General features: G+C 38.4%; 1 protein-coding gene across 3 annotated transcripts in view; it reads right to left on the bottom strand.

The window, feature by feature from the left end:
* The window catches only part of MYOM2 (myomesin 2), a 187,185-nt gene that overhangs the window by 132,672 nt on the left and 38,078 nt on the right, over nucleotides 1-16,435 (bottom strand). For all 3 annotated transcript variants that reach the window (XM_063442912.1, XM_063442911.1, XM_063442913.1), the window contains 3 exons: nucleotides 13,995-14,151; nucleotides 13,763-13,920; nucleotides 26-118 (listed from right to left, as the gene is read on the bottom strand). In XM_063442912.1, the coding sequence (XP_063298982.1) occupies nucleotides 26-118; nucleotides 13,763-13,920; nucleotides 13,995-14,151 (408 nt within the window). The remainder of the gene's footprint in view (nucleotides 1-25; nucleotides 119-13,762; nucleotides 13,921-13,994; nucleotides 14,152-16,435) is intronic.

The raw sequence follows: 16,435 nt of genomic DNA, 5'->3' as shown, positions 1-16,435 counted from the left end.
ACAAAAAGTCATTGCAGGCCTTTACCTGTAAATTTCCAGACTATTCACTCCATACTTGCTTTCAATTCTGTATTTTCCTGGTTCACTTGCTGTGCTAATCAAAGATTCATTCTTATACCTAATCATAATAAAAAAGGAGTGTTTTTTTAACATCTACAATAACATGTTATCATAAACAAGCAAGTTAATGCTAAATAATGTCAAGGTAAAATAATCACAGAGAACAATAAGGGGTCTCGTATTTCAAATGCAACAAACAATTTAATTATAGTTAATGACTTGTTTGTAGGCAGCATTACCTTTTAGAGCTATTCAAAATTGAATTCAACTTTTACTATGCTACTCTGAGGCTTATGAACCATTCAGCGTTTTTATATGTAAACTTGTGAAAAACAAATTAAACGGGAAATTAATTTGGAAAATTAAAATTCTTTTGACTTTACTAGTTTTTTTTTGAGAATAACAAATTTAGAAATAGAATTAAATATCTATAATGTTACGGTATAAAGTATTTCTTCTTCATAGCTCACAATAATTTGTATAATAAAACTACTAGTATTATTTAATTTTTAGCAGCATTTCTTGACAAATGTAATGCATTTTAAAATCTTGTAACCCCTTTACTCACAACAGTGTGTATACCAATACTAAATTTAGTATTTCTTCTCAATGTTGTTTTCCATCCTTAAAATTAGTACATGTCTATGTCCTGGATTAATTTTGCGTCTTTAGTAGTCAGGAAGAGTGTGGAGACAGAGTGATCTTTCTACACCCTAAGCACACAATAGGGATTGTTTGAAGGCTGTAAATACTTCTTGCAATGCTCTGTATAGTACAGAACCTTGGTGTAACTGTAATTCCTATATGCGAGCGTAACATATTATAACCTACTAATTTAAAATAAAATACAATTTTTTTTTACAATTTTTATTGAGTATTGGTGAGTATTACAAAGTGTACATGTTAGATCAAAAACTAAGTTTGACAATATGGTTAATCAGTATGTTCAAGCAATAATTGCTTTGCTAACATATCGTTTTGACTATTTGAAAGTGCTGGTCTTTATAATGCAGTAATTAATTATCCTAACGAGTAACAGGAATAGTAAACAGCATAACACAGTTGTTTTACACGAAAAGCCATTGCAGTTCAATTAACTGTCAAAAGGTAGAGATGAATGAAAACAGGAGAAACTGGATATAACTAAAAATTAAAACTATTCATGAGTAACCTAGTATTGGGGGGCATGGATTTTGTGCAGGTTAGGAGGATGCCTTTTTAACCTTTTGCTCCCCAACAGCCTGTTTGAAGTTGTTTCTTTACAAATTAGGGATATTTTATGTTACATGTTTCTGTATGGTGTATGTGGAGCTAAGTTCACATAGCTACTCTTCCTATCCAGGGACTCATCCCACCTCTAGCTGGCTCTCCCGGAGGATGTGCCCATGCCAGTCTGCTCACTTACCAATTTGTAGTATGACCAATTGAGAGAAATTTGGATGACAAGATCACTCTCTAGTGGAGTGCAAGTGGATTTCCATAGGAAGGCTATTAGAGTATTTGCTGCAATCAAGTTCTGAAATTAAGACAGGTTTTGGCTCCACATGAATAGTAAACAGTTTTCCGATGGGGGAATAAAATTTATAGTGTACATTAATTATATACATTTTCCTACTCTAAAATAGGTTTGGATTAATAGAAATGTCCACTTTATGTGGAACATTTTGCCAATGGTGGTCAGGCATCTCTAGCAAGTATTGGAAAAATATTGGGCAATTTGTAAGGAACCAGGTTGCATCTATATTGGATTTTGATTAAGAATTCTAAGTGAGAGAGACTGTCTGTGAGAACCTTGTGAATACTAAAGGACTTACCCACCTATCTCATATAATGTATCCAAGTTTTTGTGCCATAAATTCAGGAGTGACAGTGGGCCTATTCGTGTTTACGTATGCATAATTTTTTCAAAAGGATAGAGAAAGGTGTCTGGCAGCTCAAACTTGATTTTTTATTTTGAGATAAAAAAGATTTAAGCTGTAAGTAGAAAAAGATAAACACAAAAAGAATTCAGTGCTAGTAATCACAAAATTAGTCAAGGTAGGCAGCAACCCAAATGAAGGAAAACCCCTCAGGTCCTTCGGTGGATAGATACAAAAAGATATGGAAGTGCTGCGCCAAACAAGTTGCACAAGTTACCATCAAAATCAATTAAATAAACTTAAAAAAGTAGATCAAATTGCATGTTACCAATAAAATGTATTAGATAGACTTAACAAACCTTTGTGCTTATTCTAGATTGGCTCCTAAGAGCCTGGTAGCTTCTCACCACCTTGCATTGACATGTTCTAAAGGTCTAGAATATTATCTGGCTTCCTTAAGAAACTTAAAGGGACACTATAGTCACCAGAACAACTTCAGCTTATTTTATTTGTTCTGGTGAGTATAATCATTCCCTTCAGGCTTTTTGCAGCAAACACTGTCTTTTCAGAGAAAAGGCAATGTTTACATTACAGTCTAAGGATACCGCCCCTGGCCACTCTTCAGATGGTTACTAGAGGTGCTTCCTGGGGTAATGCGTCACAGTGTCCTAAAGGTGTACACTATGTTATCTGCCTTCTGAAACAATTAAGACCATACATGCCACACATACTACCATCTACAACACTGACACTACAAACATGGGACACAATGCACACCTCTATGTGTGCATATGGCCCCTTTGCACTAGCCGCCACACTGCACAACATTTATATTGGGCTCAACACCCTTAACTACAAACTCTGGACATCCCAAGGCTGCACTCACCTATATTGTATATGTATAAAGGAGGGTTGCTGAAACCCTTTGCTTTGCTTAAACCTATTGACCAATACAGACTTTTTCTACTTACAAAAAGATATGGAAGGGCTGCGCCAAATAAGGGTAGATAGTCCAGTAAAGTATTGCTAGGGTGCCAATAGACGGTCTAGGATACTTGATAGAGTTCCTCTGTGGATGCGTCTAGTGTAGACCGTTCCGTATATGTAAATACAAGAGAGGTAGAGGCGACTAATGGTATAGTATGAAAGTTCAGGGTGTGATAGGTAACAAAATGTAGAGAACTCACATTCAAGAGAGCTATGGCCAGCTCTGGTGTGGATTGTGTACAGCGGTATAATCCCCGCTTATGGGATATATAGGGAGGGGGTCTCCGTCAACACCGTCTGGTAGTCCAGAACTCGGAAAAGAAAGAAAGAAAGCGACAATAGTGCTCTCAATTTTTATGTGGTTCAGTGTGCAGATAAGAAGAGGTAAAAAACTCACATTTGAGGGAGCTATGGCCAGCTCTGGTGTGGATAGCGTACAGCGGTATAATCCCCGCTTATAGGATTTGTAGCGGCGATACATCCGTCAGCACCGTCTGGTGATCCAAGGCTCCAATATAGAAAAATAAAAAGCAGCAATAGTGCTCTCAATTGTGATAGGTTAAGAGAGTAGTAGAGGAAATAAAATAATACTCACAAAGATAGAGCAGAGGTACTGCTCTATGGATAGGCACCGGTGGTATGATCCCCACCTAGGATTTCTTGGAGTACTGGAACTTTAAAATTGCCAGTGGAAGTAAAAGTAACCAGGAAAGGTTAAAATGCCAGGAATAGGTAAAAAAAAAGTTTAAAGTGCATAGAGAGTGCAATAAAAAGAGGATTGGTACAATAAAGTAGCCAAAAAACTTTTATTGATCTAAAATACACAATAAAATACAGAATTAATAACCATAAACGCGTTTCACCATAAGTGGCTTCTTCAGAATTCTTCAGATTATTAATTCTGTATTAATTCTGGTTATTTCTGGTTAATTCTGGTTATTAATTCTGTATTTTATCGTGTATTTTAGATCAATAAAAGTTTTTTGGCTACTTTATTGTACCAATCCTCTTTTTATTGCACTCTCTATGCACTTTAAACTTTTTTTTACCTATTCCTGGCATTTTAACCTTTCCTGGTTACTTTTACTTCCACTGGCAATTTTAAAGTTCCAGTACTCCTAGGTGGGGATCATACCACGGGCGCCTATCCATAGAGCAGTACCTCTGCTCTATCTTTGTGAGTATTATTTTATTTCCTCTACTACTCTCTTAACCTATCACAATTGAGAGCACTATTGCTGCTTTTTATTTTTCTATATTGGAGCCTTGGATCACCAGACGGTGCTGACAGACAGATCGCCGCTACAAATCCTATAAGCGGGGATTATACCGCTGTACGCTATCCACACCAGAGCTGGCCATAGCTCCCTCAAATGTGAGTTTTTTACCTCTTCTTATCTGCACACTGAACCACATCAAAATTGAGAGCACTATTGTCGCTTTCTGTCTTTCTTTTCCGAGTTCTGGACTACCAGACGGTGTTGACGGAGACCCCCTCCCTACATATCCCATAAGCGGGGATTATACCGCTGTACGCAATCCACACCAGAGCTGGCCATAGCTCTCTTGAATGTGAGTTCTCTACATTTTGTTACCTATCACACCCTGAACTTTCATACTATACCATTAGTCGTCTCTACCTCTCTTGTATTTACATATACGGAACGGTCTACACTAGACGCATCCACAGAGGAACTCTATCAAGTATCCTAGACCATCTATTGGCACCCTAGCAATACTTTACTGGACTATCTACCCTTATTTGGCGCAGCCCTTCCATATATTTTTGTAAGTATAAAAAGTTTGTATTGGTCAATAGGTTTAAGCAAAGCAAAGGGTTTCAGCAACCCTCCTTTATACATATAAAATATAGGTGAGTGCAGCCTTGGGATGTCCAGAGTTTGTAGTTAAGGGTGTTGAGCCCAATATAAATGTTGTGCAGTGTGGCGGCTAGTGCAAAGGGGCCATATGCACACATAGAAGTGTGCATTGTGTCCCATGTTTGTAGTGTCAGTGTTGTAGATGGTAGTATGTGTGGCATGTATGGTCTTAATTGTTTCAGAAGGCAGATAACATAGTGTACACCTTTAGGACACTGTGACGCATTACCCCAGGAAGCACCTCTAGTAACCATCTGAAGAGTGGCCAGGGGCGGTATCCTTAGACTGTAATGTAAACATTGCCTTTTCTCTGAAAAGACAGTGTTTGCTGCAAAAAGCCTTAAGGGAATTATTATACTCACCAGAACAAATACAATAAGCTGAAGTTGTTCTGGTGACTATAGTGTCCCTTTAAGTTTCTTAAGGAAGCCAGATAATATTCTAGACCTTTAGAACATGTCAATGCAAGGTGTTGAGAAGCTACCAGGCTCTTAGGAGCCAATCTAGAATAAGCACAAAGGTTTGTTAAGTCTATTTAATACATTTTATTGGTAACATGCAATTTGTTCTACTTTAAGTTTATTTAATTGATTTTGATGGTAACTTGTGCAACTTGTTTTTTTGGTGTGAGTGTGGTCAATATTAGGTTTTGCTTGGTTAGTCGCACAGTTCCCCTTGCCATTTCAATAAATGGGTTTGGGATTGTTTCGGTATGTATGATGATGCCCTTTCGTGAATAAGGGCCCCTATGACCACCCATAATGTAGAGGGGTTAGTTTCTGGTGAATTGTTTTCTACAAAATATTGATGGTTTTCTAATTCCAATCTTTTGAAAAAAAAAAACTGGATCTTGTAGGAGAGACTTGTTAAGTTGACACAGACTGCGGTATCTGAAATCATAAAAATCCTTTAGAGTGAGTAGAATGGGTGCATGACCAGAACATGATATGATACAGTCGGATGCTTGATTTAAGTGTGTGCTTAGCATAAGGAATCAATCGTTTAGTGCATAGGAGTCGTGTACTGAGGAGTAATAGGTGTCTTCCCTATCACCTGGGTGCAGGGTATGCCATACTTCATAGCAGTGGTATGAAGAAATTAGTTTAGTAATTGCTTTACAATATCTTAATAGGAAACTAGTTCTTCTACTTTGTCTTTTCGATCTTGTCCACGTGCCTCTTATTTTGGACAGTATATGATTTCATCCATATTGCTATCCGAAGATGTTTGAAGACGCGAAGCTCTTAACTCATAGGCCATTTACTCCAAGGTCTGAGCCACATCCCCCATTTAATTTATTTTTATATTCTGGGGTCATTTTATTGTCCTCTGCTTAAAAAAAAAATATTAAGTACAAACAGCCAGCCCATTCTAAACATATGTAGAGGGAAGGTGTGTGTTAGTAACTCTGAGAAGTAGGATGGATTCTAATACATATATGATTCCTTGTCAATGTCAATGTAGTGGTTATGGTGCTATTAACCTGTGAAAGTTGTCCCCTGATGCGTAGTCACACTGTTTTTGAGGGGTTTATCCAAAACAGGAGATTCCGCAATGCATAAGCATATATTTAGTTGACATGCTCATTCATTTAATAGTTTTGCTAAAAACCAAAATGGTTTGACCAAGAACTGAAGGAGAGTGTCATAACATCGGCATAAATTGGTTATGATGCCTATACTGACCCTTTAAAAATTGATAGAGGAGTGTGTCATCTAAAACCCTTATAAATATATATAAAACAAAAAAAAAACGGGGGCGTGGCCAGCTGAGCAACCGACAAGACGTGCCTGTGCAGAGCTCCGGCTACATAGACAGCAAAAACGGCCAAAAAACCACAAAATCGGGCATATTTAGATATAAATTCTTGCCTATACCTCCTATATCACGATGGGGCGCAAACTCTGCAAGTTAACCCACACGGAGGGATACTGCCAGACTGATATTCGACGATCCTTCGACGGGCCGCGGCCTCAGGCCCGGACCAAGATGGCCCCTGACACAGCACGAGGATCTAGTAACTCGGAGGATTCCATGGAGGAGGAAGATACCGAGGCCCCACAGACAGTGAGTGGAATACACCAAAGGGCAGAATCAGACACAGACACATCCCCGTCCACTAAAGGGGACATTAAACAACTCCTACTGGACCTACGGGCGGTATGGAAAGCAGACCTCGCGGGGGTACAGTCTGAAATAACCACCCTGACCCACCAAGTAAATGAAGTAGAATCCAGAGAGGGGGAACGAGACGGCCTAATAGCAGTCTCTCAAACGCAAATACAAGCCATGTCCCTGCAGATCCAGAGACTTACCAACTCGGTCACGACTCTGGAGGCAAGACACCGCAAGAAAAACATTAGGCTCAGAGGCATACCGGAAACCGTGAACCAGGAGGCCCTGATGGAGTTTGCTACTAAGGTAGCCGTAGCATTGGGGGTGCAGGTGGGGAACAGAATACAGCCCTTGATATCGGCATTCCGAGTCCGGAAGGCCCCCACAGCCCCTGCAGACGCCCCCAGGGACACCATCGTGATTACACGAGATATCTCAGTCAAGTCAGCCATACTGTCCCGCTCCAGAAACCAGGACACCGTGGCGGTGGAAAACAGCCGCATAAGAATCTTTGATGACCTACCTTTCTCGATACTAGCAGAGCGGCGCAGATTCCAGCCCATCACCAGGGCCCTCAGAGAGCACGGAGTCCGGTACAGATGGGGAGCGTCCGGCACGTTGGTAGTGCCCCACGGCGACTCTGTCCTGGCCCTCTCAGCAGGGGAAGACCCGACCAAGCTCCTCAACACGCTGGGGCTGCCCGTTACAATGCAGCCGCCAAATGGAACAACGGAGGGAACGACCACTCCGGCAACCAGCCAGAACGGATCAGCCCGAAACAGTGACCAGAACCCTCCTTAACAAGTCAGCAGACTGTAGTGGCCAACCCGGCTACCCATCAGGCGGTATCCAATTGCAGCGGAACGAATGCTGTAGTTGCAAGGGACAATTAAAACCTTTACTCACAAACACTTGCATCGCAACCCTTTAACCTCTGCTATAGCTTACATTTTATCAGAGCAGTAGATCAGTTCACCGAGTGCGCCCCACCAAGACAGCACAACAGACTAGGCCCCAATTTCAGTTTGACACATTAACATTTTTCCCTACCTACACCTTCCACATAGCGAGGGATGGCCCCAAACTAGTGGGATCATTTGCCTTATAGGGGATCGCTCATTAGATCACACACTCTTTCTCGGTACCCGTAATTACTGGCAAGCAGTGAAGTCCATATAACCTCACGGCGGCCAGATTACTACATACGGGAACCTCCACCCAGGACAGGCCCTCCTAGACACCACATTATGTTTATTTTGCTGTACATAGGCTTAATTTGCAATAATATATTATATAATTTAAGGGGACAAAGTACCAAAGGCCACAAGAGATGCATGTGTCCCCCAGGGGAGAATCAGGCTTATAGCCCCTACTAGACAACCATAGACACACTATTGTGCCCACTTACGGGCCATGATCTAGACTAACACGATAGTCCTCAATGCCATTGTTTCGTTTCTTTTATTTTCCTTTTTCTTGCATACTTGATGTTCTTAAGAGAATACATTATATAACTTACTTTGTGACAACATAGTTAAACGGATAATCAGTCATACTAGCAGGAACTGTTTTTAAAGGTGTGAATGGTTAAGTCAGGCTCTGGTTTCCAATGAAGCTAAAGCTTCATAAGATTTGTATATAACAAGCCAACACTCCTTTAACTCCATGCTTTGTACTTACTCGTCTTTTAAAATACATGTTGACTCTGTTTACATTTATATATAGTTCAACCTTTTTCTAAAAATGTGCACAGCTATCTCTATGCCATGTCAATCACTGTTATCCAATGGTTTTCTGCAACTGTTGTGGTTCGGAGAGCTAAAATGTTATTCCATGCACAAACAAAAATAAAGAATTAAAAAACAAAAAACAAAAAAAAAACTATTAAAAAAAGTATGTTATATTTTATTCAGGTTACTATCCAGGTCCCACGCTCAAGGGTTAAAACAAACAACAAGAGCATTTAGTGTCTCAGCTCATTCTGGGCATTCTACTCTTGTATCGAAATGTTCTGGTTTTAAATCCAGATGATCATAATGTATCATTGAACACGACATGGCTTGCCTTCAACCCCTTAAGGACCAAACTTCTGGAATAAAAGGGAATCATGACATGTCACACATGTCATGTGTCCTTAAGGGGTTAATATGTAGTCCCCCACTGTTCTTTGCAGCTCTTACAGCTTCCACTCTTCTAGGAAGGCTTTCCACAAGACTTTGGAGTGGTTTTTTTTTTGTGGAAATATTTGCCCATTCACCCAGTAGAGTGTTTGTAAGGTCAGGCACTGATGTTGGAAGAGAAAGCCTGGCTCACAATCTCCGTTCCAGGTCATTCAAAGGTGTTCAACGGGGTTGAGATGCAGGCCAGTCAAGTTCTTCCACTTATCCAATCATGTCTTTACTGAACTTGCTTTATGAACTGTGGCATAGAAAAGGGACTTCCACCAAACTATTCCCACAAAGTTGTTATGCTGAAACATTAAGATTTCCCTTCACTGAAAGTAAGTAGTAGCCCCTGAAAAACAGCCCCATACCGTTATCCCTCCTCCACCAAAGTTTACAGTTGGCACAGTCCAGTCAGGCAGGTAACATTGTCCTGGCATCTGCCAAAACCATACTCGCCCATCAGACTTCCAAACAAAGAAGTGTTATTCATCACTCCAAAGAACATGATTCCACTGCTCCAGAGTCCAGTGGCAAAGTGCGTTACACGGCTCGATCTGACGCTTGCCATTGTACTTGGTAATGTGAGGCTTGCATGCAGCTGCTCGGACATAGAAATCCATCCCATGAAGCTGCTATGGCACAGTTTGTGTGCTTATAGTAATGCCAGTAGATGTTTTGAACTCTTCAGCTATGGAATCAGCAGAGTATTGGCAACTTTCACACACCATGCTCCTCAGCACTTGGTGACCCCTCTCAGCGACTTTACATTGTCTTCTTCCATGGTTGAGTTGCTGTTGTTCCTAAAAACTTCCAGTTTCCAATAATACCACTTAAAGTTGACCATGGAATTTCTAACAGGGATGAAGTTTCATGAACTGACATTTTGCATAGGTAGCATCCTATCACAGTACCTTGCTAGAATTCATTTTTTTCTTAAATGTTTGCAAGTGCAGACTGCATAGCTAGGGGTTTTTATACACCTGTGGCAATGGGTCTGATTAAAACACATGAATTCAAGGAAGAGGTGTGTCCCAATACTTTTGTACATAGTGTATTTTCATGTATTTAGGGAAGCAACATATTATTTGTGAATTTTCAGTCAGTACAATTGTTTTAGAAATCTTTATGTTTTAGCTTTTTAAACTTTTGAAATGTGTTTTCTTTATTTTGAACATGTCGCTGAATCCATTTATAATTAACCATTTTAATATCATCTGCTTATCTCCTTTCTCTGTATTCTCTCTTGATACACTGCCAGAATCACCTTACTCTAAACAGGAGGAATAACTTAATAGAAAGGAACAATCATGTAGATTCTGTGGAAAGTAGCTAATCAACAAATATATAACAAGGATTTAAATTTCATGTTTCGTAGACACAAGGTCTGGGTCATATCTAATTTGAAAACAACACTATGCTATGGCAGAAGGGAACCGATGTCATTTAATGCGTTTTTCTACTGATTGCAGAGTTGCAGATTAAATTCCTGGAGGTCTATTCAAATAAACAGAATGGATGAAATGAATTGACATATTCATAGCTTATAGATGAAAATACTGATAAGAATACTCATAGGGTGTTCTTTCAATTTCTTTTTCATGTAGATCTGAAAACACTGTATGCATATCATATTGATTCGTTTCTACCCAGGACTAATCATACACACATTGGTGTTATTATCAGTGTCATTTTCATGTCACCATGTCACTGCTACTAATCAGTTTCCAGATTAAGCAGAGCTGCAGGTTTGCATGTAACCCCTTAAGGACACATGACATGTGTGACATGTCATGATTCCCTTTTATTCAGTAAGGCATAGTTTGCATGTTTTTAAAGGCTTCCATTTTTAAAGCTACTGGGTGGTCTTGTTGTAGGAATATTACTGCTACCTAACCCAGACATCTTTCGTCTTTCTCTTTTTTGTAAATATATATTTCCCCACAACTTCCCAGAGTTCATTGTATAAACTAAAAAAAAGCACATTTGCATGGGGCATACTAAAACATATAACTTTAAAAAGGCCAATTTCAATAAGATATGGGCAGCTTTCGAATTGCATGAACTCTTTAGTGAAAAAAAAAAACATTGAGGATTGATGGAATATTTTCAAAGAAATCTTAGAAATGTATTCTTCTCCATATGTGCCATCAGGTGATAATATGTTAAAATTAACAAACTGAAAGCAATGTGGCTTAGTGGGAAAGTACACCAAGAAATTAAAAAAGGAAAAAGGCATTCAAAATATTTAAATTAGACAAATCAGAGGCATCCTTGCAGAAAAATAATGACCAGATGATTCAAGACAAGGTGCAACAGTAACTTAAAAAAGTTCATGTTAACAAATGCCTGACAGTCTTTACCCACGAACACTTGTTAGCTCAAATTCTGTCATTGAAAAAAGTATTTGAGGGGTTATTAAGGGATAATTTTCAGGAATTAACTGGGAAGAACATAAGTGGTGTCCCTCAGGGTTCTGTTCTGGGACCAATTCTATTCAACATACTACTAAATGTAATATCTCAGAGAGAAGTCTCTATTGGGTTACTGCATGTCTGTTCTAGGGAAAAAGGAGAGCTTGGAAAGGCTGCAGTTCATAAGAACTGCATACTGTGCAAGCTCTTCTAAGATATAGCCCGAATGAATACATTCATGAAAAATGCAAGTATGTGTTCATTGGGGTATATCTACTAAATAGTGATGTTTGTATTAAGTAATTATTAAAGGGACACTATAGTCACCTGAACAACTTTAGCTTAATGAAGCAGTTTTGGTGTATAGAACATGCCCCTGCAGCCTCACTGCTCAATCCTCTGCCATTTAGGAGTTAAATCTCTTTGTTTATGAACCCTAGTCACACCTCCCTGGATGTGACTTGCACAGCCTTCCATAAACACTTCCTGTAAAGAGAGCCCTATTTAGGCTTTCTTTATTGCAAGTTATGTTTAATTAGGATTTTCTTATCCCCTGTTATGTTAATAGCTTGTTAGACCCTGCAAGAGCCTCCTGTATGTGATTAAAGTTCAATTTAGAGATTGAGATACAATTATTTAAGGTAAATTCCATCTGTTTGAAAGTGAAAGCAGTTTTTTTTTCATGCAGGCTTTGTCAATCATAGCCAGGGGAGGTGTGGCTAGGGCTGCATAAACAGAAACAAAGTGATTTAACTCCTAAATGACAGTGAATTTAGCAGTGAAATTGCAAGGGAATGATCTATACACTAAAACTGCTTTATTTAGCTAAAGTAATTTAGGTGACTATAGTGTTCCTCTAATATACTTTTCATGAAATATTATCTTTTGACTACTCAGGTGTTTGATGATTACTAAAAAGAAGAATGTAAAAGTGTGAATGTTTGGAGGTAGATATTACCAAAGCATTTTAGATCACTCAGTCTATAGCTGTTTATGTGCTAGGACATTAGAAAACATCTAAGTATTTTATTTACATACTCATCCATAAACACATTCCCTGCATTTCAATATAGATTAGTGTTAGATTTATAGCTGTTAACCTCTGTTAATGACTCATATACATAGCAAATTGCTGTGAATTCAGTCACCACCTCTCCGGACACCATAACAATTGTATCTTAATGAAGTCTGGAAGTCCTGGGCTCCATCTTAACTTATGGGGTTAAACTATTTTTGGATGGTTTAAACCCAAATTCTCTTTACACTGCCTGTCTGTTCAAACCCTCTTCCTCATCCTCCAGCCTGGGCATGAGTACTGATGCTTTTCTCTCGGCGGCTGGTAATAGGCTGAGATCATCAGCGGAATGCTTTACAAAGGTTTGTACATATATAAGGCATTTGCCTCAATGGGCAGCTAGTAATAAGCTGGGAATGTCAGATGACCCTCTTAGCTTATCACCAGCCTAAGGGGAAAAAAATCGGTTTTATTGCTAAGGTCAGAGGAGGAAGAAGAGAGGTTGAGCAGACTGGTGCCATAAAGACAACTTTGGGGTTAAATTGTTAAAATAAATGTTTTAAACCAATAAAGTAAGACAGTGCCCAGGACCTCCAGACCCCATAATGACTTAATTGAGATTAAGTTGTTATGGGACCCTAAATGGTCCTTTAAGATCTTCATGACACAGAAGCACCATGGGGTCTGCAGGTCCAGGGTGCCATCTTACTTTATTTGGTTAAATCCTTATTTATTATATTTCATCATCAAAGCAATTAACACTGCCTGACCCATGTAAATCTCGAGCTATAATACGTTTTCAAGAATATATTCAATAGTGTTAAAGCTGTGTACTTTGACTAAATATTTATTTTAAAATATAACTTTTGCAGATTAATGGATAAAGAATGAAAAATAGAGTGAACCTCTTTGAAATATTTAGTAATAAAGCATAATGCGATTGAAAACAAGACTATATTTTTCAAGGCACGCCTAACCATTTCTCAAGGCATGCCAACTAGTCCGATATTTAGGGATTACCTAGTTGTGTCTAAGGTGTTTTAAAAGAAAACATTGACACAACTTGGTAATCTCTAAATCCTGGACTGGTAGGCGAGCCTTGAGGACTGGTTTGGAAACCACTGGTGTAGAGTAACACCAATGTACTCACTGTAACAAGATTGCTAAATAACATACAACCACCTTACTAAGGTTTATCAGTGTAAAAATAGAAAAGGCTGGCACAGTAGAACTTAAATAATACAGTAATAATATATTTCCAAGCACTTACCATTGCACCAGAGGAGTAGGGTATCCTTGTACAGTAAAGAAAAGCTTCACGGGCATTCCTTCCCAAACAGTATGAGATCTGAGCCGCACCAATATATCTGGAGCTCTACTTATGCTCTCTTCATGGATGCTTCTCTGTAATGACAATTTTTCTTCGACCTAAGAGACAATGAGAGTTAAAATCCAGGATGCTCTGAATATCTGTTTTCAGCTGAGTAAATCAATTTCTTTACCATCCTTTGTATGGAAACTTTATCAATCTGTTCTCGTGCCAGTGCCCTTGCTACACGAACATCTTCTTCCAGAAATGCCAATTCAGTCAAGTAGTGTCGACTTCTATCATAGCCTTGACGTTGCCTAGTGTGTTCCTCTGTATGATGTTCTTGGGTTCTACATACAAAGTAATATAACATAAGAAAGCACAAGACTAAGAACAACATTTTCAACAAACAAGAATGCCCTGTGGAGCAAAGTATGAAACGGGAAATCAATTTTAATGCTTTATGACTACAAGAATTGCAAAATACATGCTTTAGAGAAAAAGCAACACGGTTAGAATTTTGAAACTGAGCAAATATTTTAGTACAATAAAATAGGTTATGAAAGATTTGGCTAATTAAAACAAATATTAATGTATCCATTATGCAACCCACTATGCAATGAGAGATGGTTAAAGTAAATATAGTAGATGACGATGTTAGTCTTACCTGTTTATGTATTTCTTACTTGCTTACCTTTGGTTTATGTCCCATTAAAGAGTGTGACAATGTGTGCATGTGTATGCGCGTGTGTGTTTTTATTACTTAGTTTTAATTAATTAATAAATTAGGTTCTGTTTTACCAGGAAGAAAACATTGAAATGTTCTTTGTTTTCAAGTCAAGTTCTATTGCTTCTACTTCAATTTCCTGCTTCTATTTACCTTTATCTCTTATCTCAATAACTTTTGAATGTTTTCCAACAATATGTCTTCAAACTACTAAATTAAGCTTGGAAGATACTCCACCGCCCGTACTAAACTACTAAATTGAGCTTGGAAGATACTCCACCTCCCGTATTACTGGATTGCTACAATATTCTCATGTGTTACTATAGAGTTGTTACAATTTATACCTGTAGTTTGCCACTGTAATGTTATGTGCATGCAGTGTGTATAACTGTCATTTAATGATTCTGACCAATATTTCATGTAGACAGTTATTAATATTTTGGGTGATAGAATTTGGTTGCTAAACTTTTCAATAGTTTATAACACATGCCTACTCTGCCCCCCCCCCCTCTCACACTCTCCTTTTCCCCTCCCCAGTCGTAAATACCTTCATATGACTGTTCTATCCCTATTCCTCAGGCCTCACTTCACAATCAACTCAGTGAAGACTGCATTTTTTCTCCCCACTTTCCGCCCACCCTCCCCTCCTCCCGCCCACCCTCCCCTCCTCCCGCCCACCCAGGCTCCCCTTAAAGATATAGCATGCGCCTCCAGCTGTTTGAGATTCTCACCCAATTACCTCTTCATTCCCCTAGCATCTTACCAATAGCTTATCTCTGTTAACTCTTTCAGCCATCACCTCCAAACTTCCCCTGCTACCTCTTGTCTCAAATCCCCATGGTTTCCTTTAGATTGTAAGCTCACGGGACATCTAGCCAAGCACTTTGTATAAAAGAGCTCCAATGGCTAGATATCAGCTTACGGGCAGGGCTCTCTTACCTCTTGTATTTGTCTGTGTATATTGTACGTTTCTCCACTAATTGTACAGCGCTGCGGAATCTGTGTGCGCTTTATAAATAGCAATAATAAATAAATAAATAAATAAGCTTATTTCCCTGATATCTCTTACTATAAACCTTTCCTGTTTATCTCCCTTAACGTTCTAAAAAAGCTATGGAACACGAATGGAAAGTTATTATTATTCTATCATTTTTTTTTTTTTTATGAGAGAATAGTTTAGAGAGTATTAAGTAAAGTATCCTACTATAATTTTCCTTGTTAATAAAGGGCTATGTTTTTTGTTGTCATTATTTTTTACATTACAAAAAAAAGGCACCCCCAGATATAGCTTGAGAAAAGAACAATAATGAGCAGAAGAAGCAATTAGATTTAAAAAAATGTTATTCATAAACAGATTGTGAACATATACATATAGAAGAAATAAATTCTAGTTAGAGGTAAAGAAAATGACTCAGTAGATAATATAACAGAGGACATAGCAGTTGAAGATATACTGTCAAAAGAAATTGAGAACGCAAGAGAAACACAGGATCAGAAGTCTAGCGCAAGACATATAATAAGAATATAAATATAGCAGACAAATGAAATAAGAATAAAAAGATGATAAATAAGAATGAATGACAGATCAAGAAATTGCAAAATAAGAAACTACAAAAAAAAGACATAAATATATAGAGTTCTTTTGGCTAGCTCCCTATGTGCAGAATGTTCAATCACAAAAGACTAAAGCATTGTATGTAGGCTGCAGCTGTTTTCATGCCAATACGGATGTTAATATTAACATACTGCACACTGCATATGCTCAGCTTTCCCAGATTATTTTACATTTAGATGCTGACATTTGTTAAATATAGCTTTGGTAAAAGAGATCAAATATTAGCAGTACTGTTAGACTTCATGAAATTATGAAAAAATGCAGCAAATTTTAATAGGAGCTAATCTTGGTG

This window comes from Pelobates fuscus, chromosome 2 (genome assembly GCF_036172605.1).
Source record: "Pelobates fuscus isolate aPelFus1 chromosome 2, aPelFus1.pri, whole genome shotgun sequence".
NCBI classification, from domain to species: domain Eukaryota; kingdom Metazoa; phylum Chordata; class Amphibia; order Anura; family Pelobatidae; genus Pelobates; species Pelobates fuscus.
The sequence above is the reverse complement of the archived record's forward strand: the minus strand, read 5'-3'. Positions and strand labels throughout refer to the sequence as shown.